Source organism: Lissotriton vulgaris, chromosome 1_2, assembly GCF_964263255.1.
Source record: "Lissotriton vulgaris chromosome 1_2, aLisVul1.2, whole genome shotgun sequence".
Taxonomy (NCBI): Eukaryota; Metazoa; Chordata; class Amphibia; order Caudata; family Salamandridae; genus Lissotriton; species Lissotriton vulgaris.
The window spans coordinates 284226555-284251802 of record NC_141686.1 but is presented as its reverse complement, the minus strand read 5'-3'; the positions used below and the strand labels follow the sequence as shown (position 1 = coordinate 284251802).

At 46.5% G+C, this 25248-nt stretch overlaps 1 protein-coding gene across 5 annotated transcripts in view; it reads left to right on the top strand.

Moving 5' to 3' along the window:
• LOC147736502 (Golgi membrane protein 1-like) overlaps positions 1-25248 on the top strand; it is a 173902-nt gene that overhangs the window by 145477 nt on the left and 3177 nt on the right. The window contains exons 8-9 of one of the 5 annotated variants that reach the window (XM_086953237.1): positions 5276-5428; positions 9334-9483. The exons of 2 other annotated variants lie outside the window; for them this stretch is intronic. In XM_086953237.1, coding sequence (XP_086809363.1) covers positions 5276-5428; positions 9334-9483 — 303 coding nt within the window. The remainder of the gene's footprint in view (positions 1-5275; positions 5429-9333; positions 9484-25248) is intronic. 2 more of the 5 variants (XM_086953239.1, XM_086953238.1) reach the window with 2 other exon arrangements.

Here is a 25248-nt window from a genome sequence, read left to right as displayed (position 1 = left end):
CAGTCATCTGGGTCAGTTCTCTGTAAACATTAGTCCTGTAGCTAGCTACATTTGGTTATTCCCAAGCATGGTGGCGGAACGTAGCCAGCGGGGGAAGCGCATCCCAAGCGACAAACATACTCAATTAGGCCCATGTGGTGCAACTGAACAGGTGTGCGATACAGTGTATTTATGAACTTAAGTGGATAAGCAAAAGTCTGCAACTGGGCAACAGGGCAGTAGATTGACCAGAACAGTATGTCCATTGACCCTCAGAGATAGAAGGAGTTGTGTCGAGTTCCCAGGCTGCTCGGGCTGCATGTACGCACACCGGCACCTTCTCCAGCATTGTAGGCTATAAGCAGGTGACCAACTTGAGTGGAGAGGTATATGTTAACAGATGGTCCAAAGCAAGCAGCGTGGGGGTGGCGCAGGAGGTGTACCATGCAGAGTTCAGCATGTGGCGTGGATCTGGTGGTAAATAAGAGTGTCGAGTGTAGTGGGCCAGGGGCGCATGTCGGCGGCAGGTGGGGGGAAAACTGACAGTTTGGGTTGAGATCTCCAAATGTGCATAGGTTTAATCAACGAGACCGTCGTCTAGTCCTCTCATTCATCAGCGGAGGGAGCATGGAGTTTCAAGCGAGTGGTATAGTGTGAGCATAAAGGCATGAAAGCTTGGGCACCACGGCAAGCAGCCCCATGGCCATTGAACACAGGCCACCGCATTGATCTCTGTGTGTGGGGATCTGTAAGACTGGCATAGCACAGTGGCTACCTGGTCCGTTTCCACTACTGCGTGAGGCTGGAGCAATGTGGGATAAAGTATATGTTCTGGGCCTGTGCAAAGTATGCATATAGGTGTGTGTCAGGTGCGTTCAGGCTTTTCTGTTGAAAAGGTAACATAAGCCTATCCCACGAGACCCTCGGCTGTTTACCTGCCCAGACCAGAGAGATTAAATTTGAGCTTAGTCGTTTCAGGAATAATGGTGACTGGGCTCGGGATATTGATAAATGTTATGTTAACCCAACATGTATAGCGCAACAGCTGCCTCAGCGCTGACTGCAACAAGACATATAGGCTAAAGCCTAAGCCGGAGGGAACAGATAGGTTTTGATAGCCTTCCGAAATGCCAGATAGTTGTCCAGACAGCGGATCTGGAAGGGAAGGGAGTTCCAGAGTTTATCCGCTAAGCTGAGAAAGGACCGTCCCCCGGCGCGTACACATTTAACCCGAGGGACGATAACCAGGCATTACCCCATGGAGCACAGATGGCACATGGCTGTGTAAGGCACTAACAGATTGGCCAGAATACCCGGAGAATAGTACTTCAAAATTCTAAAGGCCAGGCAAAGGGCCTTGAATTCAATACGCTTGGCCATAGGCAACTAATATAACCGTCGAATGGCACAAGTTGTCCGGCCGCTTCTAGGGACCCAAGCAGGGCTCTGGCATTTGCATTTTGGACCCTTTGCAAATGCATGACACATGCTTGGACAATCATTTGTCGGGTGGATGAGTCAAAGTACCCCAGCAGGGGCTTCAAGCCCCGGAGTAAGCCAAAACACATGCCTGTCAGCTGAAAGCTGAGGGTCGAGTCCATCCACACCCCTAGATTTTTCACCAACGACTTAGGGGTGGGTGCACTCCCAAGGATATTCGGCCACCATTGCTCACTCCATAACTCAATATCTCTCCCCACCAACAACACCTCAGATTTATTGGCGTTAAGCTGGAGACAGTTGGCGGTCATCCACTCTGCGACTACCGCCAGACCGCTACTGAATTTGGGAGCATTCAGCGTAGAGTCATCGGAGACAACCATCACCAACTGCTTGTCATCAGCGTAAGAGACAATGGTGAGACCCCAGTACCTGGCCACCACAGCCGATCGTTGTACATACAGATTGAATAGTACAGGACTCAGAGCAGAGTCCTGTGGCACACCCTGTCCGATAGACTGAACATATGAAAGAAAAGGCAGGCGGTCACCTGGAATGTTCTCTCAGAAAGAAAATTTCTAAACCACTCTAGAGATGAGCCAACGATGCCGGCCTCCTCCAGACGATGTAGAAGAATCTGGTGGGAGACCAGATCCAACGCGGCACTAAGACCTAACAGTATCAATGGCTATATATAGGAACTTAGGTAGGACAAGCATTTTGGCAATGCCGATCTTCCCTGCTATGGAGAGAGGTAACCTAGACCAGGCCGCCCGTAATGTGCTCCTCCAGGCAGGACATAGCCCTGCCATAATTTGCCTTCCGCAGCTCGTCGATATCTCTGCTGAGCCCAGGGCCGGACTGGCTACTGAGCGTTTCTGTGTGCTGCCGAGCTGGGAGCTAATTTCTCTGCAGTGGGGTTGATTTCTTTGATGGGGACCTGCGTGCGTTTTGAAATAAAAAAAGCAAAACGAATTTTGTTCAGCACACGCAGGTGCCCATCAACGAAATCAGCCCCCAGCTCGGCAGCACACACAACCGCCCGGTAGCCAGTCCGGCCCTGGCAGAGCCATATTCCCAAGGATAGGATCAGTTCAGTGGCTCACTGCAGTGGGTAGTCGGACTCAAACGGATGAGTTTTTGAGGTTTAGGGGAATAGGGTGGAATATGACAAATTGGCATTAACCCCTTTGCCGCTGGGCTAATTCCCCCACAACGCGGGGGGAAGAGGCCGGGCGAGGCGCCACGTTGCTTGTGACGAGCTTGGCTTGTCATGCAGTATGGTGGTGCTGTGCTCATGATTAGCTGAGCATGCCCGTTTAATGGAATGCCCAGAACAGCAGGGGAATTATCCTCGCATGGGCGTTCCACAGCAGTTATGACGAGCTGAGCTCGTCATGAGCGCCGACGGTGTAAATGCCAAAGTATCCATCAAATCTCACTTCCTCCCATGTAACAGGGGACAGATACCGTACCTAGAGTGTGATGTGGTCCAAATTTTAGATTTAAAAAGGGGGCTCCACCTATGAGATCTTTCTCGGTTAAAAGCTTGGGAGTCACACTTTCTTTGAAAGGACAAGTTGGCACAGTAGTCTCTGCCAGCTTCTTTCAACTTAAGATAAGAAAATAAAAAAAATAGCCCAGTTCCTTACGCAGGCCGCACTCACTCAGGTTGTCATTGCCCTTGTTTTGTCCCGACTGGACTTTTCAAATAGTCTTTATCTGGGACTTCCAGCTGGCTTGCAAAAAAGACTACAACTTGTTCAAAATCAAGCTGCTAGGCTTATTCTTAAACAAGCAAAATGGCAGTCTATTAGACCTGGCTTGAAACAACTTCACTGGCTGCCTGTTGCACAGCGAATTGCGTTTAAAACTGGATATATTATCTTTAAAACCTTACAGGACACAGGCCCGAAATGTATAAAAAACCTTGTTTCCAGATATAATCCTTCATTAAACCTTCGTTCTGCTTATAAAGCTTTATTGGTTGTTCCGCCTTTTAAGAAAAAACGCCCTGGCGGCTGCTGCTTTGACCATCTTGCAGCCATTTTTTGGAACTCGTTACCGTTTTCTTTAAAAACGAGCTCAGATCTTCTCACCTTCAGACATTCTCTTAAAACATGGCTTTTTAATCAGGCTTACTGTTGAGTCTTACAATGTGTTATGTTCCCTTCGATAGCGCCATGAAGCCTTTGGGCGTACGAGCGCTTAATAAATAAATTTTAACATAACATAACATACATAGATACTAAAATCCCTCCAGCTGTAAAGTTAAGACCCATGTAGGAAAGATGCTGGCATAGCAACTAGAACAGGGGATAAAGGGCATCTGAGGTAATGTCGTTAATGTGGAGGCGCACCACTGGGGAGCCATATAGAAAGCCAATCAGGTGCAGAAATAGAGGGCTGATACGAAGCCGCAGGAGTAGGCTAAACAGATATGGCCACTCTAATGAATCAAATGCCTTAATGGCGTCTAGCAGTGCTGCAACCGCTTCCGGTTAGGGATCTGTGGTGTGCATGAGGGAAACATCATTTGAAGGTTGAAGGCTGTCGAAGGGCCCGGCACGGACAATGTTAGGTAATAAAGAGAGGAGATAGTTGGTCAATTAGTTTACCAAATATATTGTTCTCAACATTTATTATCAAGAGCGGTCGATATGATTCACATCGATTGGCAGGCTAATCAGTATTCAAAATCTTAGCAATGACCGCTTCCCGTGGAGATGGTGGTATCTGGCCTAAGGAGAAAGAGTCCTCAAACATTGCCAGATGGGGAGCTAGAAGCGAAGCACATTCCTTAAAGACGGACGTGGTGAGCCCATCTAACCCCAAGGCCTTGTCTCCAGGGAGGCTTCGTATCCCCTGAGTTATCTCTTCCACCATAAGGCAGTGCCAGGGGCAAGACAGGGGTCTCCACTGTTAAATCACCTCCATGTCCTACATGACAACTGATAGTCAACTTTTACGCAGCTCACGCCCAGCCTGATCTGTCTTTTGGAGCTGTACACATGGGCGTTCTAATGACACAACTCAGGGCATCTGGGACTCAGCGGATTTAAAGGCGCTGCCTCCGGCCTTAGCGCAGTGCGACCGGTGCCGCAGCACTGGGCGCTGACCTGGAGAGGGGCACTGACCTGGGGTGGGGAAGTAGGGAGGGCGCTGTCTAGCAATAACGTACAAATGAAAAGCCGCTGATGCAAAGTTCCTTGTGTCCAGATTTCAGGCGCCAATAAAAATGTCAAGATAACTCTTGTGATTAATGTCCCTTCTAGAAAGAGTGATCGGAGTTTTGTCTACGGGCAGCTTTGACGCTCCATAAAGTAGCGCAGAGGGTTAATGTGCCTGCTACAAAGAACAGATCTGTATTTTGTATGGCTAGTTGAGTGGATTAGTAAAGCCAGCCTTTACCAGCACTTTAAAACAAATGGAATGTGTGCGAGAGAGGGGCTATAAAGAGATATGAGGCACTTTTTCTGGGTGGTAAAAAAGGAATTGGAAGCGGAGGCATGGAGGGGGGGCACAAAAAAGCCAACTCAGCGATGCAGCAAGAGCATGGTAAATAGATTTATTTATTTAATTACTTACTTTACCGCTGTCCGTCGTATATCTGAGTCCACTACCCCCTGCCCCTTCCCCTCCTCCGCCATGCCCACCGCCCGCAGCCCTCCCTCTGCGAGCCGCAACTGCAGCAGAGTAGTGTTGTCTTTGTCTTGTTGCAGGAAGCTAAGGAAGTCACAAGCAGCAGACTGTAATAAGAAAAGTAGCGACAGGTTTTTGTGAAGGGATTGCAGGCTTGCTTGTCGAGGTTAGGGCTGTGTGCAGAATGCCGAATGATACGTTTATGTATTTCCAGGTTCTAAAGAACACCGATCCGGAGTAAAGGCAGAAGTGAATGTAACATCCTCTCTTGATGCCAAGATGTCAGCTTCACCCTCTCTCTCTAAAGCCCTGATTCAGCGCCTGATTCAGGGAGCCAATAAACTGAACAATTTATCCAGAGTATGGGGTATGGTTTTCTTCTATCTTCCATTCATTCTGACTAAATATTTTAGTGAACGCAGCTTCCCTTTATGAGGTTACAACTTTCAAGGAATACAGGTGCAACCTATTGCAGTTTCTACAGGATCACCCGCATACAAGGGCCCAGGTCCTCGTTTTGTGTGGGTGTACTTGTAAATGTGGGTGTACTTGTAGAGTGCACTGTGACTCCAAGGAGTATCCTGGCGCTGAAGACCGCTGGGGAACCCGTCCTGGTTTTCCCTATGAGATGGTCCCTTTCTGGGAATCTCCAAGGTGAAACCAGGCATCCCCCGGCTAATGTGGGGGGCCGTTGTAGAGATGAGGCAAGCGTAATGCCCAGAGTTGCCGAGTGTGTCCCCTGGTTAGAGTAGGCACCGAGGCAAGAATTATCAAGTCTCATTGACCCTGGTCCATAACCCTGCCACGTCAGGGATTGAACCCTGGTCCCAGGCCGCTCTCTGCTTACGGGTCTGCCGCCTCTAACCAGTGAGCCACACCACTCCACTTTATTCTTCATTAGCAACCCTGCTAAGCCCTTACCTAGCACAGATAGTCAATTGATCATTAGACGAAGCAGTGCATCTAGATTTGTGGAAACAAGCAGTGGTATTTGCCTTGGTAAAATAAGCTGGTATCGATGTTTCCATTCTTTCGAATTATCGGGCGATCTCTCAGCTTCCTTATATGTCTAGAATTTTGGAGAAATTGGCCAACAAACAACTGATCGCTTTTCTGGAGAGTAACGATCTCTTAGAAACCTCTCGACCAAGCTTGAGAGCTGAGAACAGCACAAAGGCCACATTTTAGCTGTGTTTGACAACTTCAGACTATTGGTGGATCAGGGCAGTGCCGCTGCCATGATCCTGCTAGACTTGTCAGCGGCATTCGATACCGTGTCACACAGCCCTCTGAGGAAAAAACGACACGACAGTGGACGTCACTTGAAAACTTTGCAACGGTATAGCTACTTTTTTAGAAACAGCACTCAGACAGTACGGCTGGGCCCTTTTACATCCTGCCCAAAACCAGTCAAATGCGGAGTCCCACAGGGATCATCGTTGAGCCCAACACTATTTAATTTGTTTGTTTCCCCCTGGCTAGGATTGTGAAAATAATGGGGATTCAGCATCTGCTCTTACGCGGATGATACACAGTTGATGATAGCTATAGGAGACAGACACGAGGACACCAGAGACAGACTGGTTAATTGTTAATCAGAGAGCGCAAACTGGATGACTGAGCATTGTCTCAAACTGAATGCCGATAAGTCAGAGATCCAACTCTTGGGGAAGGCTAATCTGATCCGAGACTACGAATGGTGACCGACCCCATTGGGAAGCGCACCAGAGCTCAAGAAGGTAGCGATACATCTATGAGTCCATGTAGATAATTCTATCTATGCTGGAACAAGTAAAGGTCTCTTGTGGCAAATGTTTTGCCATTTTAAAACTAATAAGGAGACTTTGGGTGGATTCCTGACAATATGGAGAAAAACCACAGTTCAGGCTCTCATAACAAGTAGACTGGACTATGGGAACACCTTATATTGAGGCACGGCAGACTATCTGCTTTCACGACTGCAGGTTACTCAAAATTCAGCAGCCAGATTACTCTGCAGAAAGGACAGATTCAGTTCAGCATCGACTGTCAGGAGACTTTACATTGGCTGCCGATGCGTCAAAGAGCAAAGTGCAGGTAACTGTAACATGCGCACAAAGCATTGCATAAAAATTGCCCTGTCATTCTGCAAGACAGAGTAGCATTCTATTTGCCTTCACGTGAGCTGAGCTCCCGTATTCTTACATTGGCAAAAACAAGCAGAATAAAGAAAGTCAGAGCAGGAGACCACCCATTTTAGTATCAGGCAGCCGTACAGTGGAACACACTACCTTTAGACCAACGTCGCATCAAAGATCACCTTGGGTTCAGGAAAAAGTTAAAAACATGGCTGTTTAGGACATAAAGATGCTGTCATATGTCTCAAGAAATGCTAGAAAGCAATGCTTGCTCTGTGATATCCCACAGGGAAGAGTGAAGCACATTATAAAGACTGTAAAACAAATAAATAAATGCACATTTGATCCAGGGACAGAAGGATAGGCTCAGCAGTTTCAGCAGTATACCTCTACCACTAGTGTGATCTCCTAGCAGCAGTACTTAATTTGTAAAAAATAAATAAATAAAAGTTCCAGGGCCCCCGACAGGAGGCCACTGCAGCTTGCACCACCCAATGCCCCTGCCTTGCTGCCAATTATAGTAACAAAACAACTACCAACTATCACACTCCCACAAGTGTGACAATTCAGACAATTTCACCCCCCCTCCCCCCCCAAAAAAGCTAGAAAAATGTCTTGGGCAGCAGGTACGAGTGAGGTTTAATATATATTGAGTTAATAATTAACTGTTGTTGCTCTAAATTAGCCAGGCAGTGCCACCTTGTGGCAGATGTCAGAAGGGTCAGTGTTCACAATTAAGTGCCGCTGCCGAGCACCGGAAACCACTGGTTCAAATTAAGCCCTGCCTATCGGTCTTTCCTTCGCACATTTGCTGTAGCCCAGTGTTGCATGCCTTCCCTGGAAAGGTGCAGGCTGCAGCCTACCTGTCTCATCTGATCTGAAACAATCTGGAGCCTCTACCCATGGTTGGAGGTATGATCCTGGGATGACCTTGAAGGTTCAGGTGGGTCTTTTGATCCGCGTGTGATCAGGAAGACTCCTCTAGATGAGAGGGTCCCCTCTATTACCAAGAGGAATATGAGGGTCCTCTGGGACCCCTCTGGGAATGGGGGTTACATCCTCAGACAGAACTCCCAGGAGAGCAGCCTTGCTTCCGCGCAGGTGCTGGCGTGGCCATCGGCATCAGCCGACATGAGGGCGACGGGCTTACCATGCTGGCTTCAGAGTCTCTGTGTCGTCTTGCCTCCCAGCCCTTCTAGCATCCTTCATATTCAACCAAGAGCAATCCACATTGCAAAGGAGGTTTCTTCTGCAATTTGCGGTTATTCCTCGTAACTGTGACCATCTTAAGGAGACATGTGACACCTTTTCACATGTATGTTAGGTGCAGGGTCGTACTGTAGATACTAGTAGGAGTTGCCCAAGTGTTCCACAATATGAACAGGAAGCCCCCTGCACATCAGTAGGTCCCTTATGTGATCAGGAAAGGCTTTCATTAGTGTGTATGCGTTGTGTTACGTTATGTTATTGTTATGTTATTCTAATGTTATTATTATATTATGTTATGTTGTTATGTTATTGTAATGTTATGTTATTGTTATTGTAATGTTATGTGATTGTAATGTTATTGTTCTTTTATATCATGTGATGGTCATGTTATATGTTACTGGTATGTTATTATGTTATGTTATGTTATGTTATGTTATGTTATGCTATGTTATGTTATGTTATGTTATGTTATGTTATGTTATGTTATGTTATGTTATGGCACAAAGCTCATCCAGGAGTGTATCCTGGTACTGAATCAGGAGCAGTCTGGGCCGACCCAGGATCAGGGCTGGGTGAAGAGCCAGGCCTTAAGCTTCTTGCAGAATTCAAGCTCTTGTGGGCACGGGCAGGTCGTTCCAGGCATTAGGAGCGAAGTAGGAGAAGGCGCTATGCACTAAGGAATAGCATGATTTACTATTCCAACACCTTCCCTACTGTTATGTAGGTTGGAGTTGGAATAGTAAATCATACTGTTCCTCAGTCCAGCGCCCTCCAGCGCAAGTCGTTGTAATGACTTGCGTTTTAATAACTGGGATGTAACGTACCGCGGTCGTTGTAATGTCACATATTCAAATTAGAGTCAGGGTTTTGTAAAGGGATTGCAGGCTTGCTTGTCAAGGATAGGGCTGTGTGCAGAATGCCGAATGATGCGTTTATGTATTTCCAGGTTCTAAAGAACACCGATCCGGAGTAAAGGCAGAAGTGAATGTAACATCCCCTCTTGCTGCCAAGATGTCAGCCTCACCTTCTCTCTCTAAAGCTCTTATTCAGCGCCCCCAGCCAGCCAATAAACTGAAAAACTTATCCAGAGACTGGGGTATGGTTCTCTTCTATCTTCCATTCATTCTGACTAAATATTTTAGTGAATGCAGCTTCACTTTATGAGGTTACAACTTTTCAAGGAATACAGGTGCAACCTATTTCAGTTTCTACAGGATCACCCGCGTACACGTGCCCAGGTACTCGTTTTATTTATTCTCGATTGGCAACCCTGCTCTGCCCTGACCTAACACAGATAGTCAATCAATCATTAGACCAAGCAGTGCACCTGATTTGTGGAAACAAGCAGTGGTATTCCCCCTGGTCAAAAAAAGCTGGCGTGGATGTTTCCATTCTTTCAAATCATCAGGCAATCTCTCAGCTTCCTTATATGTCTAGAAGTTTGGAGAAATTGGTCAACAAACAACTGATCTCTTTTCAGGAGAGTAACGATCTTTTAGACCCCTCTCGAACAGGCTTCAGAGCTGAGAACAGCACAGAGACCACACTCTTAGCTGTGTTTGACAACATCAGGTTACTGGTGGATCTAGCAAACCAGCTGCCATGATCCTACTGGACTTGTCAGCGTCATTCGATACCGTGTCACACAGCCCTCTGAGGGGAAAACGACACGAAAGTGGACGTCACTTGAAAACTCTGAAACGGTATAGCTCCTTTTTAGAAACAGAACTCAGACAGTACGGCTGGGCCCTTTTACATCATGCCCAAAACCAGTCAAATGCGGAGTCCCACAGGGTTCATCGTTGAGCCCAACACTATTTAATGTGTTTGTTTCCACGCTGGCTAGGATTGTGAAAAAATGGGGATTTGACATCTGCTCTTACACAGTTGATGATAGCTATAGCAGACAGACACAAGGACACCAGAGACAGAGTGGTGATTGTTAATCAGAGAGCGCAAACTGGATGAACGAGCATTGTCTCAAACTGAATGCCGAGAAGTCAGAGATCCAACTTTTGGGGAGGGCTAATCTGATCCGAGACTCTGAATGGTGACCGACCCCATTGGGAACGCACCAGAGCCCAAGAAGGGATCGAAAAATCTAGGAGTCCCTGTAGATAATTCATTATATATGCTAGAACAAGTAAACGTCACTTGTGGCAAATGTTTTGCCATTTTTAAATTACTAAGGAGACTTTTGGGTGGATTCCTGACAATATGGAGAAAAACCACAGTTCAGGCTCTCATAACAAGTAGACTGGACTATGGGAATGCCTTATTTGTAGGCATGTCTGGCTATCTCTTTTCATAACTACAGGCTACTCAGAATGCAGCGGCCAGATTACTCTGCAGTACGGACAGATTCAGTTCGGCATCGACTGTCAGGAGACTTTACATTGGCTGACGATGCGTCAAAGAGCAAGGTTCAGGTTACTGTGACATGCGCACAAAGCATTGCATAAAACTGGCCCTATAATTCTGCAAGACAGAGTAGAATTTGATTTGCCTTCACGCAAGCAGAGATCCCGTAATCGTACATTGGCAAAATCAAGGCCAATAAAGAAAGTCAGAGCAGGAGACTACCCATTTTCATATCAGGCAGCTCTACAGTGAACAAACTACCTGTAGACCTACATCTCATCAAAGATCGCCTTGAGTTCAGAAAAATGTAAAAAACATGGACGTTTAGGACATAAAGATGCTGCCATATGCCTCAAGAAATGCTAGAAAGCGATGCTTGCTCTGTGATATACCGTTGGAATGAGTGATGCACTTTATACGAACTGTAAACAAATAAATAAATGCACATTTGGCCCAGGGACAGAAATATAGACTCAGATGTGCTATCAAGTTTCAGCAGTATAGCTCTACCACTAGTGTGGTCTCCTGTCAGCAGTGCTTGATTTGTAAAAAAAAAAAAAAAAAAAGTGTCAGGGCACCGACAGGAGGCCACTGCAGCTTGCACCACCTATTGCCCCTGACCTGATGTCAACTTTAGCAACAAAACAACTACTAACCATCACACTGCCACAAGTGTGACAATTCAGACAATTTCAACCCCCTCCCCACTACCCCGCCCCAAGCTATAAGAATTTCTTGGGCAGCAGGTAATTGTCATTTTTAATGTATATTGAATTAATATTTAACTGTTGTTGTGGTCACCTCTAAATTAGCCAGGCAATGCCATCTTGTGGCAGATGTCACAAGGGTCAGTGTTCACAAGTGCCGCTGCCGAGCACCAGAAACCACTGGCTCAAATTAAGCACTGCCTATCAGTCTATCTTCTCACATTTGCGGTAACCCGGTGTTGCATGCCTGCCCTTGAAAGGTGCAGGCTGCAGCCTACCTGACTCGTCTGACCACCTGTAATCTGGAGCCTGTATCCATTGTTGGAAGTATGATGCTGGGGATGACCTTGAAGGTTCAGGTGGGTCTTTTGATCCGGGTATGATCAGGAAGAATCCTCTAGATGACAGGGTCCCCTCTATTACCAAGAGGAGTCTGAGAGTCCTCTGGAACTCCTCTGTGAATGGGGGTTACATCCTCAGACAGAGCTCCCAGGAGAGCGGCCTTGCATCCACGCGGGTGCTGGCGTGGCCATCGGCATCAGCAGACATGAGGGCGAGGGGCTTACCCTGCTGGCTTCAGAGTCGCTTTGTCGTCTTGCTTCCCAGCCCTTCTAGCATGCTTCATATTCAACCAAGAGCAATCCACATTGCAAAGGAGGTTTCTTCTGCAATTTGTGGTTATTCCTCCTAACTGTGATCATCTTAAGGAGACGTGTGACACCTTTTCATGGAGGGTCACACTGTGGCTACTAGTAGGAGGTGCCCAAGTGTTGCACAATAAGAACAGGAAGCCCTGTCCACATCAGTAGGGCCCATATGTGATCAGGAAAGGCTTTCATTAGTGTGCATGTATTGTGTTACGTCTGTTATTGTTATGTTATTGTAATGTTATTGTTATTGTTATTGTTATTGTAATGTTATTGTTATTGTTATGTTCTGTTATTGCCATGGTTATGGTTATTGTTATGTTATGTTATGTTATGTTATGTTATGTTATGTTATGTTATGTTATGTTATGTTATGTTATGTTATGTTATGTTATGTTATGTTATGGCGCACAACTCATCCAGGAGTGTATCCTGGTGCTGAAACAGGAGCCGTCAGGGCAGACCCAGGATCAGGGCGAGGTGAAGAGCCAGGCCTTAAGCTTCTTGCAGAATTCAAGCTCTGGTGGGCACATCACTCCAGGTTTTAGAAGCGAGGCAAGAGAAGGCACAACTGCCGGGTCTGATTCTGGAATGCAGGTGGTGGGCGCGAGTCAGACTCCAGCTGAGCGGAGGTGTCTGGAAAGTTTGTCGAAGTTTATGGGGTTGTTGAGGTATGTGGGGCCAATGTTGTTCAAGGCTTTGTATGTGTGTGTGAGGGGTTAGAAGAGAGCTCGTTGGTGGACTGGGAGCCAGTGGAGCTCTCTGAGGTGTGGGGTGATGTGAGGGAGGGAAGGGAGGTTGAGGGCGAGGCTGGCCACTGAGTTTTGTATGGTCTGGAGTCTTCTGGTCAATTGAGCATAGATTCCAGCACAGAGAGCTTTGCCGTAGTCCCGATTGCTGGTGATGAAGGCTTCAGTGACCGTTCTGGGAGTGTGGGTGAGTAGCCATTTAAAGATCTTCTTCTGTTATGTTATGTTATAACAATGTATTGAGTGCACATATACAAAAGGAGTCTCGGCCCTAGCTTTCCTGAGCAAGAGAGAAACAACCTAGTTCATAAATACCCAGGTTTTGAGCTCCGTCCTAAAGGAGATTAGAGTATGCAGGGCTCTTATGCGGCTGGGTAGACTATTCCAGAGTTTGATGGATCCTGACGTAAAGCTTCTGTCACCCCAGTTCACCTTTTGGATTCTGGATAGCAGCATAATGTTTGCCCCTGCAGAGTGAAGGGGTCTGTCGAGGGAGTACCATTTCAAGGTCTGTCTGAGAAATTGAGGGCCGGTGTCATGTAGAGCCTTTAAGGCAGTTGTTCCCAAACTTTTTTGACCTGTGGCTCCCTTGACCTAATTGGCAGTTGGCCGTGGCTCCCCACCATTTGTTTTACCCACGAGGGTGCCGCGGCGCACCCTTTGGGAACCACTGGTCTACATGAAGAATCAAGCCTAGACGTGATGAAGGATTCAGAGAGTAGCCATCACTGTCATAAAACTTTATTTGCAATCACAAAGATCTTATAAAGTACATCTCAATGCATACAACTCCACCATAGAGTAGCATAAAGCACTCCCACTAAAAGTAACCAGGCTAGAGAAAGGCTCAAGGAGCTCTGTGGCGTTACAAGAAGTTTACGTGGGGTGGGCTCTGATGAACCCATGATGGCTCACCAGATACCATCTACCCAGTGTTTTAAGTGGGCATGGTCCTGCCGGTGCAGTCCTAAAAAGCAGGTGTCAAGATGGGTCCCTATCGGGCTCTCCATTTTTGCCTTCAGTCTCAGGATGAAAAAAAAATCTTAACTCTGTAGCAGTCACTTCACTGTCTTTGAGGTAACTCCAAAGAGACTTATTATAGTTGTTTCAGTCTCATCATAAAGTTTCTAACGAAAAATAATAATATGAGTTTTAAAGTTTTTAAGTAAATCGTCGTGGAAGAATAAATGATATGCCCATGTCTGAAAGAGTTGTTTGTCTTCAAGGAAAAATGTCACTTGCTGATTCCCGTTTCACCATGAATGAAGGACGTGTCTCTCAGTAAATGTTTTTCTGTCAGAGACCTGCAGGTGTCTCATGGCGCTCAAAAACAATCCTCCACTTGCGAGGGGGGGTGAGGCGGAGGGGATGAGCTATCTCCAAGGAAGGGCTAAATAAAATAAACTAACACACCAGAGACCCCCAGGACCCTGCCCTGCTCAGCTCCCATCCTAATACTTTACACTGTCCTGGGGGTGCTTTCTCTCACCGGAGTCTAAACATCTAGGGCTAGCTGTAGGTAAAATAGATTTACCGATTTTTAATTACCAAATTTTACCGATTCGGTAATTAAAAATCGGTAAATCTAAGGGGTTGATATGTAGGTATTCCAGATGTGCTGGAATACCGATTCGGAAGAATTCGGTATTTACCGATTCGGTAAATACCGAATCGGTAATGCCCATTCATTCCTATGGCCTTTGAAGCCCATAGGAATGAATGGGCATTACCGATTTGGTATTTACCGAATCAGTAAATACCGATTTTCACAAGGGTGCAGGGGATGTCACTTTGACACCCTCTGGCACCCCCATAACAGGCTCGGGTGCCATGTGGCAGGCATACATGCCCTAAGGGCAGGTCTGCCTGTCACATTGGCATAGGTGTACATGCACACATGTGCATGCACACCGGAATCGGTATTTTACCATCAAATTGGATTTGATGGTAAAATACCGATTCGGTAAGGCCTCTGGGACTCTGAAGAGTCCCACCTACATCTGGGTGCCTCAGAATCGGTAAAATGACCAAATTTTCTATTTTACCGAATCGGTAAAATTACCGAATCGGTAATTTTAACGATTCTGTAAAATAATGCCCCCTACATACCTGTCACCCATTTACCGATCGGTAACGGCAAAAATCGGCCGTTACCGCTCGGTAAATGGCCTCAAACGGCCACCTACATCTGGCCCCTAGTCATAGGCTCAAGGTGGTATGAAATAGCATTGAGACACCCGAACAGTGGTGACGGACACAAGTTTCACCATCAGACATTCATTTCACGGGTCACCAGGAGAGGATGTGGTTAAACGACTAGAGCGGCTGATTTGAAAGTTGGGGAACAGGGTTCGAGTCTCGTCAGGGATGCGCAACACCGTGTGATTCTGGGCAAATCACCTAATGCCTAAAAATGAATGTGTCTGTCTGTAACACAACTGGTGCTAATGTAAAGCGCTCTGATGCCTTCGGGTGGAGTTTGCCAGTGGCGTCACTAGGGTTGGTGTCACCCGGTGCGGGTAACTCATGGTGTCACCCCCTCACAATTTACCGGATGGACCAAATCACCCTCTGCCTGCACCATGTCCCCTCTGCCTGCACCATTTCACCCCCTGCCTGCACCATCTTTCCCTCAGCCTACACCATCTCACCCTCTGCCTGCACCATCTCCCCTCTGCCTGCACCATCTCCCCTCTGGTTGCACCATCTCTCCCTGTGTCCACACCATCTCCCCTCCGCCTGCACCATCTCTCCTCTGCCTGCACCATCTCTCCCTCTGCCTGCACCATCTCTCCCTCTGCCTGCACCATCTCCCCTCCACCTGCACCATCTCTCCCTCTGCCTGCACCATCTCTCCCTCTGCCTGCACCATCTCCCCTCCGCCTGCAACATCTCTTTCTCTGTCTGCACCATCTCCCCTCCGCCTGCACCATCTCATGCCCTGCCTGCACCATCTATCCCTCTGCCTGCACCATCTCACACTCTGCCTGCACCATCTCCCCTCTGCCTGCACCATCTCTCCCTTTGTCCACACTATCTCCCCTCTGCCTGCACCATCTCTCCCTCTGCCTGCACCATCTCTCCCTCTGTCTGCACCATCTCCCCTCCGCCTTCACCATCTCTCCCTTTGTCCACACCATCTCCCCCCCGTCTGCACCATCTCTCTCTCTGCCTGCACCATCTCTCCCTCTGCCTGCACCCTCTCCCCTTCGCCTGCACCATCTCCCCTCAGCCTGCACCATCTCACCCTCTGCCTGCACCATCTCCATCTCTGCCTGCACCATCCCTCCCTCTCTGCCTGCACCATCTCTCCCTCTGCCTGCACCCTCTCCCCTTCGCCTGCACCATCTCCCCTCAGCCTGCACCATCTCACCCTCTGCCTGCACCATCTCCATCTCTGCCTGCACCATCCCTCCCTCTCTGCCTGCACCCCATCCCCCGCCTGCTGCTCTTTTAACCCTTTCTTCGTCGCCTTCTCCACCCCCCTCATGGTTTCTCCCTCACAGTTCTCGGCTTTTCTCAAAGTGACTGAAATAAAGTCGCATTAATGTATTTCGGTTCTTCCTGAAAATAAAATTAAAAACGAAGAAAAGCAAAACTTCTCTGCAATGTTCAACTTTCTTAGTGAGCATAATAGCACCGTTAGATACCATTATTATATGATGCTTTCTTTACAGTTTATGGCATATACCATCACTTTTTCGCAAAAACTTTTTCTACCGGTTCCAAGGGCTGTAGATCTTAATGACAGGTTAAATAACTTACCGATCTGAGAAAAACAAAAGGCTGACTCTTACTGGCCGTCACTTGAAAAGTGACTTCTTCCATATCACCGGATACGGCCGCACACTCTTCCTTCTTGTCGGTTTACATAATTAGAGTTCACAAGCAAGACTATATTGTGTTGTGAATATGCGTGTATGAGCGAGTCAAATAAACACATGAAATGTGCTTTCAAATCGTGCGAGCGCCGCTGAGGATAAGTTTAAACATACACACAGCAGAGGCGAGGCTGCAGAGCTGTGTTACATACACAGCGTAACCAGATGGTGTCACCCCATGTGAGGGTGTCACCCGGTGCAGTCCGCACCCCCCGCACCCACCTAGTGACACCACTGGAGTTTGCTCTATATAAAACTGCAAAAAAATACTTGGTAGGGGGCCTTGTGCTGCTTTTGGGGAGCATTGAATCAGATGACGTAGTAAAATTACAAAGAGCATGGTGCAAGAGGTTTTTCACATCACCATAAATTCATAAATAGCCTCTGAAGACGTATAACCAGTAAGTGCTTCATACAGCACTATATATGAAGCTGTGTGTGTTCCGCGGTGCGCAGTGTGCCTACATGAAAGAGTGGAGACTGGGAGGAATTTATGTGGCAAGGATTGAGGCCCTCGCCCAGGACCATATTTGTAGGACGACGAGGCCGCACAAAGGCGTCACAGGAGGACGTCCTCGAGGGAGCAGAGCAGGAACACGAAAATGAAAGACAACACACCACACTCTCCAACATGCAGCAGTCACAAGTGCTCAACGAGGAGTGAGGCAAAGACAGAAGCTGGCAGAGTGCGGCTGCATCAGGGCATAGGCCTCGTCCTGGGCCGAGCTCTAGAGGACATATAAAGAAGCACTTTGAGAATCTGTTCGAGGTCACCTACCAAGGGTCAAAGGTCATCTGCACCTGCGATAGTTCAGGATCACCTCCTGTAAGGAAGGCTAAGGGAACCCTAAGCCTTAGGAGTGACCACTCATCTGGGCCCATTAGCAGTAATTACAGAGTCCCCTAGTACAGTATTGAGCAGCTCGCCACTGGGGCAGCAGGAGCAGGTAAGACGCTGGGGCTGATGAGCGCAATAAGCAATCACCATATAGGAGCGAGAAGAAAACACAGGAGATGCGTGCACTGGGGCAACGTCTGCCATGTGTGAGAATTAAAGGCTTTCTCCATCAATCACTCATTGAGATGCAGAGTGCGAGGATTGCGTGACCTGGCAGCACAAAGGAGGGGGAGAAATTGCGGCTGCAATTTCCGCAACCCACATCCTGTGCGGTGGCGCGGCGCCCCTGGCTCCTAATCACCGCGCACCGGGGTGCCGCCGTGCACACTTTGGGAACCACTGCTTTAAGGTGACACATAGGGTCTTAAATTTGATGCAGCCTCTTACCGTAAGCCAGTGCCATTCCTAAATTTCCTTAGCCACAGATTGGCTTTGCAAATGCCTAGGAGAAGCCTGGCTGCTGCGTTCCGCACAGTCTGAAGTTTGTTAAGAGGCTTTTCCTACATATTCAAGTAAAGCCATTACAATAGTCTAGCTTAGATAAGACTAAGATTGTGATTATGGGTTCTTGGTGTGGAGAGGAATGTAGGTCAGGATTTTTTTTAGTTGATTTGAGTAGATAAAAACTAGAGGAGGTTTTACTGTTGACCTGCTACCCTAAGTTTAATTTTTCATCAATTAACACTCCTAAGTTTTTACCCTTGGTCTCCAGGATAGGTAGAGGGCCCAGTTCATTCGGCCCATAGGCGGGGGACAATGCTGGGGAGATGTTTCCAAACAGAACCTCCACCGCTTTACCTGAGTTTATGTCAGGCAGTACTTACTCATCCAAGAACTGACAGCCAGCATGCAGTCATGGAAGTGAGCGGTGATTTCGGTGCCATTGTTGGAGGCTGACAGGACGATTTGAGTGTCGTCAGAATAGGAAGTTAAAAACAGGTCGAAGGATCTGATCAGATTGGCCAATTCTGTGATGTTAATATTAAATAGTGTAGGGGTGATTAATGAACCCTGCGGGACCCAACGTGGAAGCGTGAAGGGAGTGGATTCATAAAGGCCCAAGGCCACTGATTATTGTCTTTCTGAAAGAAAGGATGTGAGTAAGGTTAGAGCTTTTTCTTTAATCCCTAAGTTACTCAAATGGCTGATCATCAGCTTGTGGTCGACAGTGTTGAATGCTACTGACAAATCAAGGAGGAGGATGAGTGCTGCCACTGCCCCGCCATCCAGTACTGCCCTGATTTCCTCAGTGGCTTTGATCAAGGCCATTTCGGTACTATGCCCTGACCTGAAGCCACATTGAGTCTCATCAAGAAGTTGATTGTCTTGTAGATAGTAGGCTAACTGAGTATTCATAACTTTCTCCACTATATTAGCAGGAAGTGGGAGGCGTAAGATCGGGCGGTAATTGTTAGGTTCTGCTGGGTTCGGGTTGTGTTTCTTTAAAAGAGGTGGTGCAGAGGCCTTTTTCCAAAGCGAAGGGAAGACTCCAGTATTAAACATGGAATTAAAAATGGCTGATAGACTGATGCCTAAGATTTCAGGGGCCTGTTTAAGAACCAAAGGAGGACATGACTAGATTATTCATATTGGTTATCTGATCTCCGGTTCCCGGAGAGAATTCTGAGAAAGGGGATTGAGTGGAGTTGGTCTGAGAGCTATGTGCCCTAGCAACAGAGGAGGTAGATACCTTGAATTTAGAAGAGGTTTGTTCCACTTTATACTGGGAGCTAAGCACTAATGCACCAGAGATGTCTTGGGAGTACTACTCACTGCATTACTAGAGCATGTTGTAAGTTTGGTTACCACCTAAAAGAGCTCTTTGGTGAACTCTTTGGCTCCATCCATTAACTCAGTATATTAATTACTCTTTTTCTTGATTAGTAGTTTTTTCTATTTAGACACAGTGATCTTGTAAAGGGGGAGCTGCATCATATTGTGCCTGCCAAAGTCTTTCCAGTCTTCTACAATTTTGTTTTTCAACTCTTAGAGCCTCAGAGAGCCAAGGGGCTGACTGGATTCTCCTATTGTTAGAGGTCTTTTCTAAGGAGCTAACTTGTTTGCAGCAGAGTTTAGCCAGTTTTTGAAAAGTTGAGAGGCTTGTTTAGTATCATCTGGCAGATGGTTTTTGATTGGATCAGTTGCTGGTTAGCAGGTTGTTATCAATGTTCTTCCATGAGCGATATTGAGAAGAGTGGTTATTCCCTGAATTCGGATAGTGAAGTTGCGGAGCATTAAGTTCCATTATGATGGCGTGGTGGTCTGTCCAACTTAAGGGTAGGAACTCCTTGATGTCGATAAAGGAGCAGTTGGGGAAGAGATCATCTAAAGTATGTCCAGCAACGTGCGTGGGTTTGTGAATTGTTTGACTCAATCCTAACATACTTGGGGGCATATTACCAACGTTTAGCGATATTTACCGCTAACGATGCTTAGCAACGAATTTTTTAACGCTAAGCATCGCCGGAAATTATCGCAGAGATAACTTGCTATTAGCAAGGTTTATCTCAGTAGTGATAAAAATCCTTGCGCTAACTGCCAATTGAGAGATTATCACTGGAAAACCAACGATAATCTCTCAAAGTTTGGTGTTAGCTTGATGATAGGGGCTCACAAACTTAGCCATGATATCCACCTTCCATAGGATATCATGGCTAAGTCAGGAAAATACCAGGTGTAAAAAAAGCAGTGCTAACCGCGGTTAGCACTGCTTTTTTTTATCACTAACAGGGTTAGCAAAATCCTTGATAATAGGAGAAATTTCGCTTAACAACATTTCCCATATTATTTTTCTCTGGAACGCCCCCTTTGCATATCATTAGAGAAGCGTAGAGAAAAAGGGTGCTAACATGTGAATTTGCGTGTTAGCACCCTGTTGCTGATAGGGAGATAATTTTATCTCCGCTTTCTTGGCTTTTAAAGCCAAAAAAGCGGAGATAAATCCCTTGATAATATACCCCATGGTGTCTAGAAGGGCTAGGGTACGTTTGTCTGCTGAGGCCTAGAGGTGAAATTTAAAATCGCCTAATATATGAACATCTTTTTCACAGGCATTGGCCTCTCGAAGAGAACTTATGTCGCTGAGGAAGTTACCTTTGGGGACAGGAGTGCGATGAGTATCATGCCTTTGTAGGAAATGTTGTTGGTTATTTTCAGGTTAAAAGGAAAAGCTTTGCAGTCTCGTGAGGGGATTGTCTCAAAGGATGCCCTGAAGTCATTGAAGAAGATCAGAGTGAGTCTACACCCTCATTTAAGAGGTCTACCATGGTCTGTGTACTGAATAGCCAGAAAGCACTGCTACACAGAAATCAGGGATAGCTGAAGGGTCTGCCTGGTTTTCTGTGAGAAAGGGCGAATTGAGATTCTGGGACTCAATAAAGTCTGCAATTTCAAGTTTGTGTTTAGGAAGGGAGTGTGTGGAAGCAGAAGACAGAGACTGTGTTCTCTTGGCCGGTCATAGTGAGTTGGTTACCGGTTCTTTTACGTTCTATTCAAGCTTCTTTTTGTGGGTTGCTGGGAGGAGCGTGGGTCCGGGTTTTTTAGAGAAACAGTGTAATCCCTATGCACTCAGTATTCAAAGTTTTTCTAAAAGTTCATCAGATAGTGGTGGTGCGTGAACGTCACACGTAGTCTGGCCGTGCCTTATTACAACAAGGTAGTGGTGGGGATAGAATCAACGATCCTCGAGTTCACGCACTCAGTTATACACGAAACAATAATGCTTCTTCACAGATTTTTCTTTATTAGTTTGTTTTTTACGACCAATTCTTCATTCATTGGTACATACGAATATTTCATACTCGTTTCCTTGCGAACATAATGTGCTCCTTATGTCGCCATTTTAACAGTTAGCTTGCATTTATCATCACCCAATGCATTTCGGGTCATAAACCTCGACCCTTCGTCAGGGGTCTGTGAACAAGGGATAAGACAGGACCAAGAATTAGATGCTGCCACAAATGTCATAATGTCTAGGTAAGATAGTAGACGAAAACGTGAAAAAATGGAGAAACCGGAATGCAGAAAGAGTAATTAGCAGTGTCTGAAAGGTGGAAAGGTCGATTCGTGAATTACTGGAAAAACGGCGGTGCAAAACAAACAGATGTGTAACTTCAGAAGGATATAGTAAGAAACCCAGTGCTCTTTACAAGTTACGAGTGTGTACAAAACAGTCCCAGGCAACAATATCACAAAAACTTACGGAATAGCGGCAATAACCGTCACCTTGAACGAGTCTCGGTAAACCTCGGTGTGTAGTGGAAAGTGCGGGGAGTATTTAACACGGGGTCATGTGATCGGCAAAACCACCAATACGGGAATGGAACAGAGAGAGCCCAATAGGAGTGGAGTATAGAGAGACGTGTGTAGTCAGAAGACTCTAATCACGTGATATGAGTGTGAATGCTTCATAGGGAAGAGGGTATCGAACGTAAACAATAATATCAAAAAACATGATAATAAAATATGCAAAAATAGAGCAAATGAAACATATTGCAAAATAAACGGACTGAATAGGTCAGAAACAACAATGCTGCTGGTCATTTAAAGAAAACATGAATGTTCAACACGGTCATTCATCCCAAAAGGATGTGTCGAATTCAGTTTTTTAATCCAGTGGAATTCTGATCGTAGTCTTTGTTTCAGTGGATCCACGTCAGGGCGCTGTGGGAGAATTTCCAGAACCGTGAATTTGAGTTGGGATATCTGGTGTCTTGCTTCTATCCAATGGTTAGCTAGGGATGATTTCATGTTAGACTGACGGATATTGCTTTTATGTTTAGTGATACGTGTTTTTATTTTACGCTCGGTTTGGCCAACATAAACTTTCCCACAAGGGCATTTGATAGCATAGATGCGGGTTTTTTAGGCCACCAGGCAGAGTGCCAGAGCGAGGTGTCTCTGCTGAAGGTTACTACTTCTGTCTTTTCTGTGTTGAGCTTAAGGCAGTTGGTTTTCATCTATCTGGCAACTTTCGTCATGCAGGCAGAGAGATTAGCAGATTGCCGGAGAGGGAGAGTATGTATTGAAATTATTTAGTAACAAGCGGGTTAAAGTTTTACAGAGCAAAGGGCCAACAGGTAACCGATATTGATATTGGCTAAAAGTTTCTGGCTCCACAATGTAAAGAGAATTTCCCTTAAGATTTCAGATCCATACTATGTACAATACAACCAAAAGCCCTGTCGATCAGCTATTTGGGGGACAGAAAGGTTCCTTCTGACAGGCTTCTCGAGAGAAAGGGGACCACTTTGCTAAAGAAAATGCTCCTCCATGGTTGTATGATTGAACCATGGATGCATTTCCCATGCATGCCTTTACAATGCGACACTTGGCACATCTCACGTGGCCAGTGAGTCCAAACCGGGCAGCCATCTTGAAGGGTATTGTCCATGGAGTATCATTGTTTTACTGTTGCAAGGTGGCCAGCTAATTTAGGAGCAACTTGTCAACCATCTTATGTTAGTACAGCAATTAATTATTATACAAAATACCATTCCAAGACAGCCATTCACTGCTGTGTTTATCTTTTTATTTATTGATTATTGAAAGATTTTAGATCCACAATCCATACTATGTTCAATACAACCAAAAGCCCTGTTGATCAGCTTGTCTATTGGGGAATATAAAGGTTCCTGGACTTTGGAATAGTATGATTTACTATTCCTATTCTAGTCTGTGTAACAGTAGGGAAGGTATTGGACTTAAAATCCATCACCAGTCCAACAACACGTTCCCTAAAACAAGTCATTGCAACGACTTGTAGCTAAATGAAAGTGTGGTAACGATGCGTTTGATATAGCGCCTGCATTGTGAAGGCACTACGTGGGTTAGACTGCGTTGTAAAGGGTGTTCCTCTCCTCCACATGAGCTTCTCCCCTCTGTGATCGGGAATGCTCAGTTTGTCCTCTATGTGGTTAGGAATCTCTCCTGGAACCACTGATCCCTTCCTGTGATGAGGAAGATTTCTCCAGATCGGATAGTGTTTTTTGTGACCAGGCAGATTTCAGAGAAAACAATGATAAGTAAAATGCTGAACGCTCTTTGGACCGCTCTCATCTCAAGAATAAAAGATATGAAACAGTCCCTTCCATACACGCAGTAACTAATATAATAACTGAAAGTTATTATCTTTTTATTTGTTCCTACGGTTGGGGCGAGCGGGGCTGTCCCGATGACAGGGCAGGGGAGGAGTGGTTTGCCCACTCCTGAGTGCACATGACTGTTTGGCCGGCCCTCTCGGGTCAGCCAAACAGTCATGCGCACTTTGCATGTTCTCAACACAGACTGCATTACAGCCTGCATGGAGAACATGCCCAGGCTCCCTATTCCTGGATGAGCGTAGAACCATGACGCTTAGACCAATCACAATGCTGCTTTGCAGTGTTGTGATTGGTCAGGGCAGCCTGGGTGCTTCCTGGTTCCCGAGTCCTGATGGAGGAGAGACGTGGTAGGGATAAGGTATGTTTTTTCCTTTTATTGTTATTTTTTTACAGCCCCCTGGCTCACCAGCCCCTATCCATGTCGGCCACCACGGCTTACATGTGATGTCAAAATGTTATGTAAGCAAATAGCTGAACAATATACAGGAAACAAACCAAGGCCTTGTCTGGTACTATGTGGACTCATCTTACGGTTACACCACTGAAATGGAAATATGCTGAGGTGTAACAACAAAACATAAGTCATGAATGATAGCTATAATCAAGGAATGGCTGATAAATATGACCAGTGGATGAGAAGGGTGGAGCTCCGTGCTCCGTTCTGCATACACTGCATGAGCCATTTTGACACGTCCTTGCCTCTCCCTGAAGAAAACCGGGTTGTGTTTAATGGTTCATTTGAGAGTCGGCAGTGGGCCCATGGACCACAACCTACACCTCAACAGACATTCTTTTTTAACTCACAAAGGATAGGACCAATTGGGATCCCTTCTCTTAGGTGATTGGTAAAATATGAATGTTTCCAACTGGATTTCGTTCAAAACAATATTGAAATATATGATATCGATTGGGGGCAGATTTGCAATTACTGGCTCATCCCTGCATATCGGCAGGGATGCGCAGTAATTGTGCGCCGAAGCTCCGCCACCCTTGATGCGCCGCTTTGTAAATGCGGCGCACCATGAGAGGCAAAAACGGCACAGATGCGTCACGCATCTGTGCTGTAAAAGTGGCGCATTGCTAGAGTTGTGTCGCAAGCGCGACACAGCTCCAGCAATGATCAGGGGGCCCTATGTGCACAATGCTGCGTCAATCCTTACGCCTGCTCCAAGCAGTCGCAGGGTTTTGACGCAACTTGGGCCCAAAAGTTACTGAGTGAAATCTTGTACATTTCACTAGCCACTTTTGGGAGGCATTCCTGCGCCGGAACGCCTCCCCCCTGCGATGGTACGCCTCTTCTGGCGCAGGGCTTTACAACGTGACGCATCTGGGAGATGCATCACGTTGTAAATACCCCGCACCATGGCGCATCTTGTGCGCCGTTCCTTGCACACAAAAGTGACGCAACGGCGGCGTAAAAGCGGCGCAAGGGGCTTGTAAATCTGCCCCTGGATATTTGGAAGGAATGTCTACAACACGCCCCTTCCATCCACCAAATCAGCGTCCATTTGGAATAA